Source organism: Lemur catta, chromosome 15 (genome assembly GCF_020740605.2).
Source record: "Lemur catta isolate mLemCat1 chromosome 15, mLemCat1.pri, whole genome shotgun sequence".
In the NCBI taxonomy this organism is placed as follows: domain Eukaryota; kingdom Metazoa; phylum Chordata; class Mammalia; order Primates; family Lemuridae; genus Lemur; species Lemur catta.
In genome coordinates, this window is record NC_059142.1 from 11,258,081 (window position 1) to 11,275,371 (window position 17,291).

Sequence of the window (17,291 nt, forward strand, 5' to 3'; positions counted from 1 at the left end):
TCTGCAGAGAAAGGCCTGGCGTCCCACAGCTCTGTCCCCTCCTCTTCCTTCCCCTTCGCTGGGGCCCTTGAAGCTCCTCCCAGAACTCATCCTGCTGTGAGGCTGCTTCTAAAGAAGCCTCTGTGGTCACCCACTGTCACTGGAGGTTCTTTATGCTGATCTAATGAGACGACTAACTCCGTCGGGCGGGAGGGGCACACCTGCATAGGGACCCCCTCCGGTACTGGCTGGGCAGCGCTGCGGGGAGCCCTGCCCGCAAGCTCCAGACTCAGCAACCTTCGCCAGCCAGATGTGCCCCGAGAACCTCCAACTCAACGGGTACAGACCAAGCTCATCCTTTCCCTCTCTAAACCCACTGCTCTGTTGCTCACCTCGGAATCGGAAACCTGGCTGTCATACTGACACCTCTCCCTCACCTGCTACATCTAAACTGCACCAAGCCCTGTCACTATCTCATGAATCGCCCACTTTTTTCCATCCCCATGGCTGTCACTGCTTCATCAGGCCACCATGGTCTGAAACCCTGCAACAGCCTTCACCCCACAGCCAAAGGTCTGTTTCCGACAGTGAAACACACATCTGTGCATGTCACACTCCTGCTACAACTGCCAGCGGTTCCCTATTTCAAGAGACCGGCCACACTCCTTAGTGTGACTTGCAAGGTCCTTCTTGATCTGGTCCCTCCTTGATCGTCAGCCTCACATTTTCTCCCCTCGCTGCAGCTCCTCCCAGAAGTCCTGCGGTTTCTTACTGATCCCGGCTGTGGGATTCTCTGCCCAACCCTTCTCCCGGCTCACCCTGCGTCATCCTTTATCTAGCAGAGAAGAATGAGAAAGCAAGTCAACGAGGCAGGAGGAAAAGCGCAGTGCCACGGAAGCCGGGGGAAGAGAGACTGCCAAGGAGGAGAGGATGAGAGGACGCAGAAGAAGAGAATGAAAAGTGTCAGCTGACCTTGGCAATTAGGAGAGAGCAGTGCCAGGAGGGACACTGGGGCTGCTGGGGGAAGCAGATCAACCGCACAACGACACATTTGCTAGTTTGTCATATTCTTTCCCTTTTTTCACATTTTGAAGTTAAACATTATAGGGGGGAGCCTCCCAACACATTTCTAGACCTTTGGAAAACTCACAGACGCTACGCCGTCATCCTATAGGGCCTAATGGGTAAATGGCTCTGGAAAGAGACAGACTGCTGACAGCATTGTTTGAGCACCTGGATTCAGCTTTGCCTGAAACCCTGATGCTGAATCTACTCTTGGCCTATTCAGTTACGTGATCCAATAAATTCCTTTTTTTTTTTTTTTTAATTAAGCCTGCTTGAGTTGGGTTTCTGTCACTTAGCTCAACCCATAGAGCTTTGGGGCTGTGAAGTCACTGACCTTTTCCTGTAGGGGCTCGATCGGGTTCTATTCTGACCCTTCATTTTGCAGCGGAAGACACCTGGGGAACAAGTCCATAGAGTAAACATAAGTCATTAACTCTATGGCTCTGCCTCCCTCCCATCGCTGCTTCTTTTCTGTCCCCTTCATGTGACTAGAATCACATTCTATCTTTCATCTTTGTATTAGAGGTCTTAGGTCACATGTCTGCCTCATCCTTCCTCCCTCCCCCAATAAGCTCTGGGGGAGCGGGGCCTAGGTTTTATTCATTATTCTATCCATCACAGGACAGGAGACTATTAAGAGAATGCTTGGTTCATTGCAGAAAACCAATGGATGAATGAGTGAATGGACAAATGGGTGAATGAACGAATGAAATGACTGAAATTAATAAGGATAAAGGACCAAGAACTCAGCTCCTGCAGGTTCAAGACTCAGCAGCAGCTGGGCAGTGTGGCCATCCGGGCAGCCCCTCTCCTTATCAGCTTTGGCCTAACTGAATCGGAAATCACGAGCTGATGTCAGCTTCTCGTGGCTGCACTGCTCCTCTTATCATCAGCTGCTGTCTCTGCAACTGTATGGGGGCTGTTAGCCACAGAGGGGGCAGCTTGGTGACCATGGGCAGCCCCAGAGCTGTCCCTCACAAGGAGGAGCTGAGGTGCCTTTCTTTTTGAGGACACAAGGCTGCTAGGCAGCCAGGAACAAAGGACCCTGTGAGCAGGAGGTGGAGCCAGAAAGGACCACTGCCCCACCCTGCCCCACCCCAGTGCAGCCCCTGCCATCAGCAAGGCAGGGCCAACGCTGCCCCTTTGCCCAACTCCAGTGACATCTTTCCTCTCCAGACCATGTTCTTAGGGTGTGTTTAATCTGGGTTTTCCAGGCTGTGCTGTTACTAGGGGTCTCATCTGCAAAGTCTCCCAGGAACAGCCGCCCCACTTCCAACAGGCAAATGATCTGTCAGCATCAAAACTTCAAAAGTTAGGGTCCCCTGCTTTTCTTGCACTAGTTCCCAGCTAATGGAAGCAAAGCCACCCTCAAGTGATCAATGCCCAAGATGCAGAAGCAGAAACCTCGTAATCCATTGCTGCTCCTCCTCCTTCCTCTGCCGCCCTCCTCTGCCAGATGAGGGTCCCCCATTCCTGGCTGGCCAATCTGGGCATAGCTGCGATGGCTTCTTCTCAGGTTCCCCTATCTCGGCCTGGGTGTTTGGAAATCTGCTCACGTAACTTGCCTTGGGGTTGTGAAGTTACTTATCTTTTCTACAGAGGATCCATTGTTTCTGTTCCATCCTCATTCATCTTTCCAAGAGAACCTCTGTAGCCCCTTCTAGGCAGAAAAATATACCTCTTTTCTATTTTCCTATGCATTAAAAAGCAGCTGAGAGCTTTAGACAAAAATTAAATCCTCTTGCAACTGTGAACAAAGCCATGGGGGCAAGGGGACAGGTGCTGGCATCAGAGAGCTCTGGAGGAACCAGGTATTGGTGTCAGGCAAGAATTATTTGCTTTGGATACGAGAAACCCGGGTCACCTGTACCCTTGGCTCCAGCCCACCTTCTGTGGGAGCTGTCTCTGGAATCAGTCTGCATCAGAGGCAGAACTTGGATCTCAGTTTTCTAAGGAATCCGCTCACATAAAACACTGATAAGCACTGTAGATTTCACTGAAGATTACCCTGGGAGGATGAAGGGAGTGTACACCACACATCTCTCAGCAAACTATTCAAAAACTCTCCATGGATAGTCCTGTCGTCCAGACGCCCCTCGTCCATGCCATGTCATTGGACTGGGACGCCCAGAATAGATAGGGTGGCATCTGAGCTTCTTCCTTACTCTCGTCTCCCCTGTGACCCAGGCTCACTAGCGCCTGGTTCCTCCCTCCCTTTTCCACAGACATATCCAAGCCTTCTGTGAAGTGAATTCGGAGCACTTCAATTCCATTCTGATCCTTAACTCCCAGTTTTTACGCCCCACTCCTTAACACCTTCCAAAACCCAGATGGCTCCCTGTTTGGCAGGATCCATTCTTAGAAAATTCTGGGAGGTAATAAACCAGAAAATAACTGTTATAGAAACGAATTTTACAGCATTTAAACAATCATCTCTTGCATTAGGTACAGTTATGGAGATGGGTAAACTATGTTTAAAGGCTTATATCCCCAGGGGGAGGTGGGACTTGAACCCAGGACCCTCCTCAATGCAGGGACTTCCCACCACACCACAGGAAGACTTGCAGGCTGAGCCAGCCCGAATCCTGAATCACTGGACCTCAGTCAAGACAGTGGCATGGCTGGTCCCCACCTGATGGGCATCTCGGCTTCTGGTACAGTCCCTCCAGCTTTCATACCCGCGGCCCAGGGGCAGGCAGGACAGCATGGCGCTCTAAGCCAGCGGTGCCCAAAGTGTGGTCCCTGGATGAGCAGCAGCACCTGGGAATTAGTTATCAGCCACTACTGTCTGCTGTGGCTGTGGGAAAACACTGGGTGTTTTCCAGCTTCTACTCCCGGCAGTGTCGTTCTGCAGGGTGTGTGTGCAGATTCAGGACTGAGAGGTGAGAGTTAGACGAAGTAGATTTATGCTTAATATCCAACCACTCACCCTTTCAAGTCATTGTTCTCCAGTTTTTGGTGTGTATCTGGGGAAGTTTGATTTTAAATATCATCAAGGTTCTTTTATTTTTACATTTTAATGTTGAAAAAAACCACTCATAATTCATAAATACGTTTTCCTTGTAAAAACACTCAAACGTTCTAGGAGTCTATGGAGGAAAAAAGAGAGTCTCTCTTCTCCCACTTCCCGATTTCCTTACCTTCCTCACCCAGCGGTAAGCCCCGTAAGTGGCTTGCGGGGATTTATACACATGAGCTTACATCCTACAAATTGTTCTTCCAGTTGCTTTGTTTACTTGGAGATCATTATATACCGGTACATAAGGATCAACCACATTTGTTTTTTGAATTTAAATGCACATTTTTTTGGCACTAGTAACATTTGCATGGTTCAAAATGAGAAGGACACAGAGGAAATCAGCTCCCTCTCTCTTCTGAAAGCAGCCCTGCAGGTTGGCGATGAAATCCCTGTGATCCCCTCTGTCCTCCCCCTTCTCTTTTGCAGGTGCAACTGCCCCTCCTCCCAAACTCCCTGATACGATACGGGGTGCTGCAGCTCTGGGATGGGGTGAGGGAGCAGAGAGAACTTGGGTCGCTGTGGAGGGTGGGGCCTGGTCTCCTCTTACTTCCCCTGTTCTCACGGCCACCAAGCGGACCCTCCTTCCCCGCCTCAGCCCCTAACACCACAGCTTCCCCCAGGGCAGGCGGCAGGCGGGCAGGCGTTTGCTGGGGGAGCTGCGCTGGGAGAGGTCTGCAGGCTTCCCAGCATGGAGGAGGTGCTAGGAGCCTCTCAATCTGTATAAAATACATATCACTCTTGCTGTTTTCTTCTCCCAAGGGAATGCGCACCAGGAAGAGGGACAGATCAAGAAGGCTGAGGTAAACTAGAAGACCAGTGAGAAAACTCATAAGATCCCCAACTGCTTATTATCTATGCAAATTGCCCACCCTACACACACCCACACACACACCCAAAAGTGAGACAAGCCACCTGGCTGGGCCCTCATCCTAGCATGCATCCCTAGCTCTATGTGACTCATGCAGGTCCCTCCTCCTCTCTGGGTCTCAGTTTCCTCCTCTGTGACCTGAGGGGTTGGAAGGCCTGTTTGCAAAGCCCTCCTCAGCTTTCTCAGTCCCCAAACCATCCTGGTTCTGGCCTCAGAGACTTGCGGCTACAGTGTTGTTCAGAGAAGGCCTCTGGTCCCTGGTGGGAAGGCCCCTGTCCCTGGGTGTGTGGGAGTGGGGGCTGCTCTGCTCTCCTCCTTCCCTCCCCCACCCGGCCTCGCCCCTTCCCCAGAGCTCTCGGGGGACCACCTTGGCCGGCTCTCAGGCCTGGAGCTACGCTCCCCATTCACTGAGGGCTTCCTTCCTGCCTGTGGACAGCAGGGACTTGCCTGGAGCCCCGCCAGCCCACTCCCCAGCCCACTCCTGCCCAAGCTTCCCTCTCCTCCCCTAACCCACCCCCCTGCCCCCCATTCTCCACCTTCACTCCCAATCCCCATCCGGTAGGGTGTGTGAAGAACGGAGCTTCCGTTTTGAGTCAGAGCTCCTTGGGAATTCCATTAAAATGAAGCCATCCTTCTCAGATATCCATGTGAACATGACTTTTCTGGGCCCCAGTTTACCCACCACTCCCACGAGGAGGTTGAGGGAGTGTAGTGGTTAAGAGCAGGGGTTTGGACACCTGACTGCTTGGGCTTGAATCAGGCTTTCCCTTTTTATTGTCTCTCTGACCTTGGACCCGTTACCTGACTTCTCTGTCCAAGTCTTCCCACCTGTAAAATGGGGTATAATAGTCCCGACCTTGTGGGGCTTGGGGAAGCACAGGTTTACCATGAGCACGTGAAGCACACAGAATGGCGCCTGCCACGTGCACAGTGAGTGCTGGGAAGTGTTTGCTAACAGCTCAGGTAGCTCTGGCTTGGCCACTGACTAGAGATTCCCGGTTCAGGTTGCGATGACTGAGTGGCTGACCCTGTTCTGAAGCTCTGAGATCCCCGAACGGGCACCATCTCTTCCTACTCCACCTGTGCAGAGGGGGCCACATATGCATGACTGCTGGGACCACAGCTGCCTCCCCAGGGACCACACGCCCAGAGTCTCTGGGGCCGTGGTCTGAGGCGGGACACAGGTGTGCCTGAGCACAGACCAGAGAGAAATGAACTGGCACACCTGGGAACACAGTCCGCCACCTGCCTAGCTTTGCCCTCAGAGGGATGGGGGCGGCACCCCCTCCCAGGGCAGCCGGCTTCCTTTACCCTGATTTTATTGGGAGGGTTGGGGGAAGAAAGAAAGGCATTCAGAGATTTGGGGAAAGGGGAGAGTAGCTTCTCCCCCAAGAAAACAGGGAAGCCCTTTCCCCAGGGAAGCTGGGACCACTTTCAGCTGCTGGAGTGGGTGGTGGGTGTGAAGATGGGGGAGGGGCAATCTGAAGCCCCTGGGACAGGCACCCGGCAGCTGGGTCCACACAGCGTCTCCTGTGTGCCTGGAGCTGCGGGGCCTGAGACCTTCTCCGCAGCCTCTGCTTGTGCAGACAGAGGGGGCTGTAGGCTTCCCTGTCCCAGGGGTGGTAGGAGAGCCTTTCCTCTTGGGGAGGCATGACTTGGATGGCAGGGACCTCAGGGAGAGGTCTGAGGTCGGAAGCTCCGAGCTGCCTGAGAACAAACAAGTCTAAGCCATTGTTTCTGGCTACCTGGACAATAGTGTCCACAGCGCCATCCCCTTTCACACAGCTTCCTCTCATAAACCCTACGAACTCCCTGGAAAGCGGACTCCGTGTCCTTTTCCCAGGTGAGGAAGCAGGGCTTGGAGATACTGTGAGGGTACTGCAGGGTCACACAGCGGGTGGATGTTCCTGCTCCTCCCTGGCCCCCTGTGATCACAGGGCTAGTCTGAGAGAGTGCTGCATCCAGCAAAGGGGCCGAGGAAACGCAGAGCTATGGGGATCCGCCAGGTGCAGGAGGAAATTATGGAAGTGGGGCTGGGGCAGGGGGGAGGGAGAACTCATTCTATAGGCCCGAACCCGGAGACCCTCAGCACACAGCTTGATTTTGGTCCTCTGAGATCTACCCAGTCTTCTAGGAAGCAGGAACTGGCAAAGAGAGATTTATCCATCTCATCTCCAAATTGGAGAATAACGTCCATTCCAGGGATGGCAAGGCTAAATATTAAGGCCCTAGGGCAGGAGTAACTCCACTGTGAGTAGTGTGAGGTGAGTCTTCAAGTATATTGCCAGCTCCTCAGCCTGGGGAGAAGTAGCTGTGTGGAGGAAGGTCTGGCTTGGGGAAGAAGATGGGGGGCTCTGCAAAGTACAGCCCCCTCTTTTCCCTGCACCTGCCAATGGCGGGACCTAGCTGGGATTATAGTCCCAATTTCCTGCCCTGGCCTCTTTCTCAGTGCTCAGTGACTCAGATTGCAAGAGCTCATGGACTGGATGAGACATTCTGGCCCAGAGCCCCTTTAGTCTGTGATCACCTGGCCCTTGGATTGGCCCACAGATTATGGTGATTGTATCCACTGTGTGCATCTGACCTATAGAGGACACATTCTTAGGCTGGCCAGTCATTTATGCGGGAGGCTGGTTTAAAGAATCTTCCTGGTGGGGGTGATAACAGCCAAGGTAGTGGTTTTCTACTCTCACCATCCATCAGAATTACCTGGGGAACTTTTAAAACATATTGATACCTCGCTTCCATTTCCCAGAGACTCTGATTCAGTTAGTTTAGGGTGGGGCCCAGACATTGGTCTTTTATGATAGAAATGATTCTTAAACAATTCTAACACGTAGCCATGGTTGGAAGCCACTGAATAAAGCCAATCATCCTGGCTTTCTCCAATATGAATGTAGTTTTTGTTTACGTTGTTAAGCATATTGTAACTGCTGACTTAAAGTCCTTGTCTGGAAATTCTAACATCTGGGTCACCTTGGTTTTGATCTTTGTTGATTGCCTTTTTCCTTGAGAATGAGTCACATTTTCTTAGCATGTTGAATAATTTTGGATTGCGTTCTGGACATAGTGAATGTTATATTGTAGAGACTCTGGATTTTGTTATATTCCTCTGAAGAGTGTTTGTATTTTTTTTTTTTTTTTAAGCAGGCAATTACTTTGGTTTGACTCAAATTACAAATTCTGTCCCATCTGCCATGGGCAGCAGTTCAAATCTCGATTCAGTTCATTTAGTCTTAGTGGCAAGATGCTTTGAGTCTGAACAAAGCATGTGTACATGGTTCGGGCACCATTTAAAGACTTGGGCAGAGTTTATACACAGAATTAGGGACTCCATCTCCCTGGTTTCCCTTCAGGATTTTCCCCCTCACTTTCCAGTGGCCTTGGCTGCCCCAGGTTTTATTCCTGGTTCCCTAGGCCAGAAAGATGGTGGGCTTTCTATAGGAACTTAGCAGCTTCCATCATGCCATGACTTGAAACAGATATGTATTCTGCAGTCGTTGGGTGAAGTATTCTATAAATATCAGATAGGTCAAATTGATTAATAGTGTTGTTTAAGTCTTCTATATCCTTGCTGATTTTCTGTCTAGTTGTTCTATCAGTTATTGAGTTAGGTTTTTAAATCTCCAACTACTTTTGTTGACTTGTCTATTTTTTCTCTCAGTTTTATCCACTTTTGCTTCATGTACTTTAGGGATTTATTTTTGGCTGTATATAATTTTATAATCATTCTATCTTCCTGATGTATTAACTCTTACATTATTTTGAAATGTCCCTCTTTGTCTCTGATAATGTTTCTTGTCTTAAAACATATTCTATCTGATACTAGCCACTATAGCACTCATTGTTACTGTTTGCATGGTATATGTTTTCCATCCCATTACTTTCAACCTTCTTGCATCTGGCAATTGATGTCTAAAGAGCATTTATTTAATCCATTCACATTTAATGTAATTATTACATGGTTAGATTTGCATCTGCCATTTTGCTATTGGTTTTCTATTTGTCTTTGTCTTATATCTTTTCTGTTCCTCTGTTATTCTTTTATTGCCTTCTTTATCAAACATTTTTACTGTATCATTTACATTTCTCTGTTGATTTTAAAATTTTATATATAATACATAATTTTGTTCAGTTTTTCATGGAGAGGCTTTGTCAACATCCTCACTATATTGTGCCAGGAGGATGATTTATTTTTGATTGTTAAGCCATCTACATTTACCTGGAATAGATATAACTTGGTTTTGAATATTTATTCTGTTTATATAAAATTGGATTCAATGTTAATTTTTATTAAGGATTTTAGTATCTAATTTTATGGGGGAGATTGATCAATAATCTTCTTTTCTACCAACACCCACATGATGTTTTAGTATGAAGGTTATGCTGGCCTCAAAAAAGAGCTGGAAAGTGTTCCATCATTTTCTATTCTTTGAATGACTTTATATAAGATCAGAGTTATTTTTTCCTTAAACATTTGGAAGAATTTGCTGGTGAATCTATTTGAGCCTGAAATTTTCTTTGTGGGAAGTTTTTTTGTTTTTGTTTTTTAATTAAAAAATAATGGCTTGACTCCCAGTTTCCACTCCTGCATGTAAGAAGCTTGGCCATTGTCACTCCCATCTTAAAAACATGAAAAAAGCTGGACAAGTGGAAAATCAACACCTCTTCTCAGATCCAGCAGAGAACTGAGGTCACAGGACAAACTATTTCTCCAAGAATCAGAGAGATGGTGAGGCAGATACAGAGAATCTCCACCTCCTAGAGCAGACATCCAAGAACAGAAACCCTCACAGGAACCAGTGCCTGGGTGAGAAAACCCAAACTGTAATTGACGAATTGCTGGCAGCTCAGTGTGGATAAGCCCGAGAGTTCTAAAAACTTTAGAGGAATCCAGTCACTGGGGACCCCACACTTTTATGAGTTTTACCTCCAGGAGCCTTAACAGGTTCTTGCAGTGAAGATCAGAGAAAGATTCCCTCTCAGGGAAAGTAGCCATTTTGAATTGGCCCAGAGGATTCTGTTCTTCCTAATGAGGCCTGCCCTCAAGAGGAACTATTTTACCAAAGCCTGGGGTTTTAACTAACTGGGGTTTTACCAGAAACTCACTGATCTAGGGGAAGGAAAATACTCAGATCCAGCTCACTCCAGCCTTCCATGTGGTGGGGAGGGAACAATCCAACTCTAGCCTTCCCTAACCATCCCATCCCCTCTAAAGGGGGAAAACCACAGAAGCATTTGTGAAGGCAACAGCCCAGAGGCACAGGCCCTCTGAAAGACTGAGACCTAATCTTAGAACACTTCCCCTTCTGCCACACTTCCCACCACAGTCTGGCTCCTGTGCAACACGGCAACAAAACAAAGCACACCAGGAGAAATTTTAGTCTCTGACACCTACAATTACTGCAAACAGTAAACACAGCCTAACTTCCAGTCAGATAAAACCTCATGCTAAAGACATATTTACTTTGGTTCCTTTTAATGAACATACTATGTTGGCTTTCAGCAAAAAATTACAAGGCATACTAAAAGCCACGCCCCGAAGCCCAGAGTTTGAAGAGATAGAAAAAGCATCAGAAGCAGACTCAGATGATGGCAGGGATGTTGGAATTAGCAGCCTGGGGACTTAAAACCAATAGATGAGTATGCTAAGAGCTTCAATGGAAACAGTGGACAACATGCAAAAACACATGGAGTCATGGAAGCAGAGAGATGGAAACTCTAAGAAAGAATCAGAAGGAAATGCTAGAAATCAAAAATATTGCAACGGAATTGAAGAATTCCTTTGCTAGGCTCATGAATGGACTGGACACTACCAAGTAAAGAATCAGTGACCTTGAAGAAATGTCAATAGGAACTTCCAGAACTGAAATGCAAACAGAAAAAAGAATGAAAAAGACTGACTAGAATATCCAAGAAGTGTGGGACAATTACAAAAGGTGTTACATAATACATAATGAGAATACCAGAAAGAGAAGAAAGAGAGAAAGGAACAGAAGAAATATTTGAAACAATAATGACTGAGAATTTCCCAAAATTAATGACAGGCACTAAACCAGAGATCCAGGAAACTCTGAGAACACCAAGAAGCATAAAGACCAAAAAAATCTACACTTAGGCATATCATATTGTAACTTCAGAAAATCAAAAATAAAGAGAAAATCCTGAATGAAGCCAGAGGAAAAAAATTATCTTATCTATAGAAGAGAAAGTATAAGAATTACTCAGAATTTCTGTTTCTTCTGTCAGATTGGCAAATGGTATTTTTGATTAATTTCTCCATTTTATCTAAATTGTCAAATTTATTTGCATGGTTATTTATAATATCCTCTTATTATCTTTTAAATGTCTGTAGATTCTGTAGAGATGTCCTCTTTTTCATTCATAATACTGGTAATTTGTTCTCCTTTTCTCTCTCTTTCTCTCTCTCTCTCTCTCTCTCTCTCTCTCTCTCTCTCCCTCTCTCTCTCGTATTCCCAGGGGTTTTATCAATTAGTATGTTGGCTTTCTAATTCAATGATTCCTGCTCTTACATTAGGTTATTAAGTATGGAATGTCCTATTTCCTTAAGTACTAAGTTTGACAGTTGATATCTCTGACATTTCACTTTGACACTTCTTGGTTTATTTTTGTTGTGAAGGTACATCCTCAGTATTTCAAACACATGTTTTGGCTTGTGATTATCTTTCAAAAAAATTTTTAGAGCAATTTTTGTGAAACCATGGATAAGCAAAAAATTCGTGTTATTTTCAAATACGAGTTCCATTATGGAACCAGTGCAGCCCAGACAGCTCAAAATATCAATGAAGTGTTTGGGAAGGATGTGGCTAATGAACACACAGTGTGTGGATGGTTTGACAAGTTCCATTCTGATGATTTTAATCTTGAAAATAAGCCACGTGGATGACCTGAGACCAAGGTGGATAATGATGAGCTGAAAGCTGTAGTGGAAGTGAATCCATCACAACCTACACATGAATTAGCAGCAAGGTTTGATGTTACTATTCCAACAATATTGGACCGTTTGAAACAAATGGGCAAGGTAAAGAAGCTGGATGGATGGGTTCCACAAGAATTAAACGAGCATCAGAAGAAAAATCGTCTCGAAGCTTGCCTTTCTTTGCTGTCACAACATAAAGGCAAACCATTTCTACACTGTATTGTTTCATGTGATGAAAAATGGATTCTTTTTGACAGTCGCAAGCATTTGGCACAGTGGTTGGATAAAGATGAAGTGCCAAAACACAGTCCAACACCAAATGTTCATCAAAAAAAGCAAATGGTGTCTGTTTGGTGGTCCAGCGCTGGTATTATCCACTACAGCTTCATGAAACCTGGTCAATCAATTACAGTGGATGTCTACTGCAACCAAATGGATGAAATGATGAGAATGCTTGTGATTAAGCAGCTGAGACTGGTCAACAGAGACAGGTGAATCCTCTTGCAAGGCCACATGTTGCAAAAAACAATGCTGCTCAAACTACAGAAGCTGGATTTGGAAACTCTCTGTCATCCACCATATTCACCAGACCTTGCACCAACTGACTACCACTTTTTCCAGGCTTTGGACCACTTCTTGCAATGAAAAATATTCAATTCTCCACAAGCTGTAGAAAACACCTTTCTCGATTTCATTACCACTGACTCTCCAGGATTTGCTGCTGCTGGCATAAACAAGCTGCCATTAAGATGGCAAAACTGTGCCGATAGTTTAGGCACATACTTTGATTAATTGTACTGCTTCTTGTTTGAGATATAATAAACTAAATTTTTGATTCAAAATCGAACATTTCATAATTAATGACCTAATACTTCTTTCCTTCCTTCCACTTTCTTTAAGATTGATCTACTGCTTTTTTTCTAGCTTTTTAAGATGTAAATAATTGATTTTTAGCCTTTACTCCTTTATAAGATATGCTTTTTATGACAATAAATTTCCTTCTAAGCATTACTTTGGCATCCCACAAATTTCAATATCATATCCTCATTATCAACCAGTTCAAAATGTTTTCTAGTTTCCATTTTTCTTTTTTGACCCACGGGTTATTTAGAAATGTAGTGCTTAGACAGTTGTGATTGTCTAGTAATATTGTTTTTATTACTAGTGTAACTTCATTGTAGGCAGAGAATATACTCTGGTTTTTTTCAATTATTTTAAATTTGACATTCTAGATGCACTTGAAATTAATGTGAATTCTGCTACAGTTGAGCACAACGTTTTATTTTAATAAGATCAAATTTGTTAATTGTGTTGCCCAGATCTTCTATATCTCTATTCATTTTTTTGTTTGTTTGTTTGTCTATTTGTTCTACAAGCTACTGAGAGAGGAATGTTAAAGTCCTCCACTATGGCTGCGAAGACTTTTAATTCTGCCAGTTTTTGCTTTATATAGTTTTATGTTATGTTATTGGATACATACAGATATATAGTTGTGATATTTTTTTGTTGGATTGACTCCTTGATCTTTATGGAATATCCCTCTTTATTTTTTGTAATGCTTCTTGCCTTAAGTCTTTGGAAATTAGTGTAAGACCACCAGCTTTTTTGGATACGTTCAGCCTTTCTGTGATATCATATTCAAAGCGTATCTCTTGTGAGCAGCATATAAGTTTTTAAAAAGCATCATCAGACAATTCAGGGGGTAGAATTCTAGGTTGGCAGCCTTGTTTTGTCCCCCATGTACTTCAAAGATGCCGTTTCATTGTCTTCCAGCTTCCATTGTTTCTGTTGAGAAGGGAGCTTTCATTTTAATTGTGGATATTTTTAAGATAAAGGGTATTATTTTTCTCTGGCTGTCTTTAAGATTTTCTTACTACCTTTTCTTTCCTTCAGAAGTTTGACAATGAGGTGCCTATGTGTGTGTTGTTTAAAAAAACTAAACTAAAACAGTTCCTTTAAACAACACACACAGCTCCCTGATAAAATCCCCTCCCATAATCTCCCTGAACCTTGACATATCAACAAGCCCTGGTATTGATCACCTCACTGCCACATAACGAAAGGCAGCACAATGCCGCAGTGAAACAAAAACCAAACAACAAAAACAACAACAGAACTGGGATCACAGGATATGCAGCCAAACAGCCAGCAGATCTGGGTTCAAATTCCTGTCCAGCCTCTTGTAAAGTGTAGGAAGTGAGGCAAGTCTCACAATCTCTGGGTGTCTCTCGGTACCCATGCACAAATTTGGGAGATTGTCTACATTGAGGGGGTTCATTGAATATTAAATTATATCAAGTACACACATGTCATTAAATTATATTTTGTATGTGTGGTATCTTGTTCCTAGTAAATACATGATGAAAATAAAAAAATAAAAAAAAAAAAACAAACCAGAAACTAAACTCCAGATTTTACTGGGCTTCCACCAGCTTTTCCATTAATGTTCTGCTTCAGGATCCTGTCCAGTGTCCCACACATCACCAGGTTTCAGGCTTATCCAGTCTCCTTTAATCTGTGAGTTTTTCAGTTTCTCCTCATTTTTCATGACACTGACCATCTAGAAGAGCACTGGTCAGTGTTTGTGATGGAATAGCCCATTATCTGGGTTTGTATGATGTTTTTCTCAGGATGAGACTGGGGTTATGGAAAGAATATCAGAGGTGAAGTGCCATTCTCAGGTGATACTGCTTTTATCCTGTGTAGATTTGCTGACTTTATTGAATTTGTAGGTTGATGTTCTTTATCAATTTTGGCCAATGGAATATTGGAATTGTTCCAGTTCCAGGCCCTGTTCCTAGGAGGCATCGCATGTCTCCACTTGCCCTCCTGTGCCAGTACGTGATGTGCCTGAGAGACCCACTGGGTGGATCTGCACCCATCCTGCAGCTTAGAGCCACTCTGAGTCCAACCTGGATCTGATGATCCCTAGGTGTCCTATAGATGCACGAGCAAGAATAAATGACCAGAGTTTTAATCCACTGACTTCCAGTTGGGCTTCACCATTTGCAATAACTAGCTGGTGCAGGACTAGAGCATCTCCCAGTTCCTTCCCTCTCTCCTGAGTGATTGTTCTGGGAGCCCGGTGCTCACCTCTCCCAAGTCACAGGTATCCTCCACCATCCCTTCACCTCCTCCTCTCTCCCTCCGGAGCCCCCACTGAGCTCTCTTCCCTTCCTCTCAGCTGCATGGTAGGTCCAGGGTCCATGCACCCTCATCAGTAACAACAGCCTCAGGCCCATCCCCTCCCTGGGGCTTGGGGTACTAGGAGCAGCAGGATTTATGGGCTTAGATTTCTTAAGTGAGGTGCCACAGAAAACCCCAAATGTTGAGTCCTTAAGTCTAGGAGTTTCTGTTCTGTGGGTCAGTGAGTATGATGAGGCCTCAGTGGAACAGTGTTTGGGAAAAATTTTAGTCCAAACACATTTTCTATAGAGTGGAAAATTACAAAAATATAAACAAAACAATCTCCCAAGAATCTTATTTCTGCTACATGTGAAATGATTTATGCAAACTGCCCAACAACAGTTACGTGTCATGTAGCAAAATAACTTGGTCATTAAATACAAGACGAATCAAGTTTTATTTGACAATAATATTAAATCCCATTCATTAATTCCTGGACATCTGTTGATCACGTAGTAGGACAATCTGCTCACATAGCAAAAGGGTACTGAAGGTACATGGCCCACCCCACTCTCTGGAACCTGGAGCAAGTGCTGAGGGCAAGGAGGGGGAGGAGAGGGAGGATGAGGAGGATGGGGAGGATGGAGAGGAATGGGGAGACAGGGTGGGGCTGGCCCTGCCCACCCACCTCTCTCGAGTGATGAGAACTCCAGGCTGGGACTTCATGGGCTCTGATGAGCCCAGGACCTTCCGAGCAGAACGAATCAGAAGAGGGACACTGCGTGGGACACGGTTTGGTACTTCTGGTCACTTTCTCCACCTCTACCAGCCCAAATCCTGGTCCTGCCCACAGCCTATCGCCCTAGTCCACATTTGCTTCTAACTTTGCGAACCACCCCAGCCTGGCCGTTTGAAATTCTAGGCGCTCGTGTTCTCTCATTTCCCACGTATCAGTTCCATCTTCCCACCAGCAGGCACTAAGCTCGAGGGGCCGTCACTCCATGCCCTGCTCTGGAACCTCGCCCAGGTGCCGGGACGCTGCCCATGCACTTGTGGGTATGGAAGATTCTGCACACGACGTGCACCAGCCCAAACAGTGAGATGGAAGTGGGGGGCACCGGGGCCAACCTGACAGAGAAGGGGGTGCGGGGTGGGGCACCTGAGCAGCCCTCCTACCCTAACAAAGGCAATCCCTCCTCAGTCTGGGTTCTGCCTCAGCGGTGAGCTGGGAAGGTGGGAGTGAGGCTGTGAGAATATCCCAGTGGCCCCCAAACAGGAGGAATCAGCGTTTAGAGGACAAGGCACTAATCTCGGCACGGGGCCGGGTCTTTGCAGACAATTTCTTCTCAACCCTTTAAGGAGGTCTTACTCCCACCCGCCCCACCATTTTCATGCTGAGGAAATGGAAGCTCAAATTTAATTTGCTTCTTCTGGTTATTTGGCTGGAAGGGAACTGAGCTGCTACTGAACTGAAGCCTGTTCTGTCTCCCAAGGATCTCAGATCCAGAAAGGGGTTCAAGACAAAGTCTATAATAGGTCTTGACAATGGACAGGTCAATTGTTAGTGCTGCTTTTCAGAAGCCCAGGGAACCTGAGAGAGAGAAACCGTGGGCGGGCGTGTGTGTCTGGGGGCAGGGGTGGCACTGAGGGAAAGAAAAGTCTTGTGCACGTTTCTACCACCCGAGCCCCAGCGTGGAGGGGACTGAACTCCTGACACAAAGGGTTCCCCAGATCTTTGGCAAAGTGAGGGGTAGGCCCAGCCACGGGTTGGGAGAGGCCTAAACCATACCCCAGAGCACCGGAGCCTCAGATCTTCCTTCTAGGAAGGATCCTAGACCTTGAGAGTGGTCAGGGCTTCCAGAGGTCAACTCACCCATCCCTCTCCTTCTCCTGTGAGGAATGTAAGAGGCTACGGGGTCAGGCCCCACTCTAATGCCACCCTAATGCCTGTGTCTCTCCCAGAGCCCCGAGACCCCAGAAATCATCTCGCCCTGCCTGTTGCAGCGGGACCCTGACCCGGCGCAGGGTGACTCCATGCTCCACACAGAGCGTGCGTCCAGGAGGGGGCTCAGAGGAGGCCGCCCCGGCATCCTGTGCAGTCTGGCACCAGGCCCGCACTAGGGCAGGGCGCCACTGAAAGTCATGATGGGCAGGCACAGGAGGGAGCAGAGGTCGGGTGCAGCCTGGGCCGGCAGGTTGGGGGGCCTCTGGGGTGGCGGGGAGAGGCCACTCTTCTCCGGCTTGTAGCAGGGTGAGACCTCACACCTGTGGGGCACAGTGGGTTCAGGAATAAG

General features: G+C 46.6%; 1 protein-coding gene across 2 annotated transcripts in view; it reads right to left on the reverse strand.

The window, feature by feature from the left end:
* Positions 1-15,435: 15,435 nt before the first annotated feature.
* The window catches only part of PIK3R5 (phosphoinositide-3-kinase regulatory subunit 5), a 74,964-nt gene continuing 73,108 nt past the window's right edge, over positions 15,436-17,291 (reverse strand). For both annotated transcript variants that reach the window (XM_045570247.1, XM_045570248.1), the window contains exon 19: positions 15,436-17,262. In XM_045570247.1, coding sequence (XP_045426203.1) covers positions 17,115-17,262 — 148 coding nt within the window. In that variant the 3' untranslated portion in view covers positions 15,436-17,114. The remainder of the gene's footprint in view (positions 17,263-17,291) is intronic.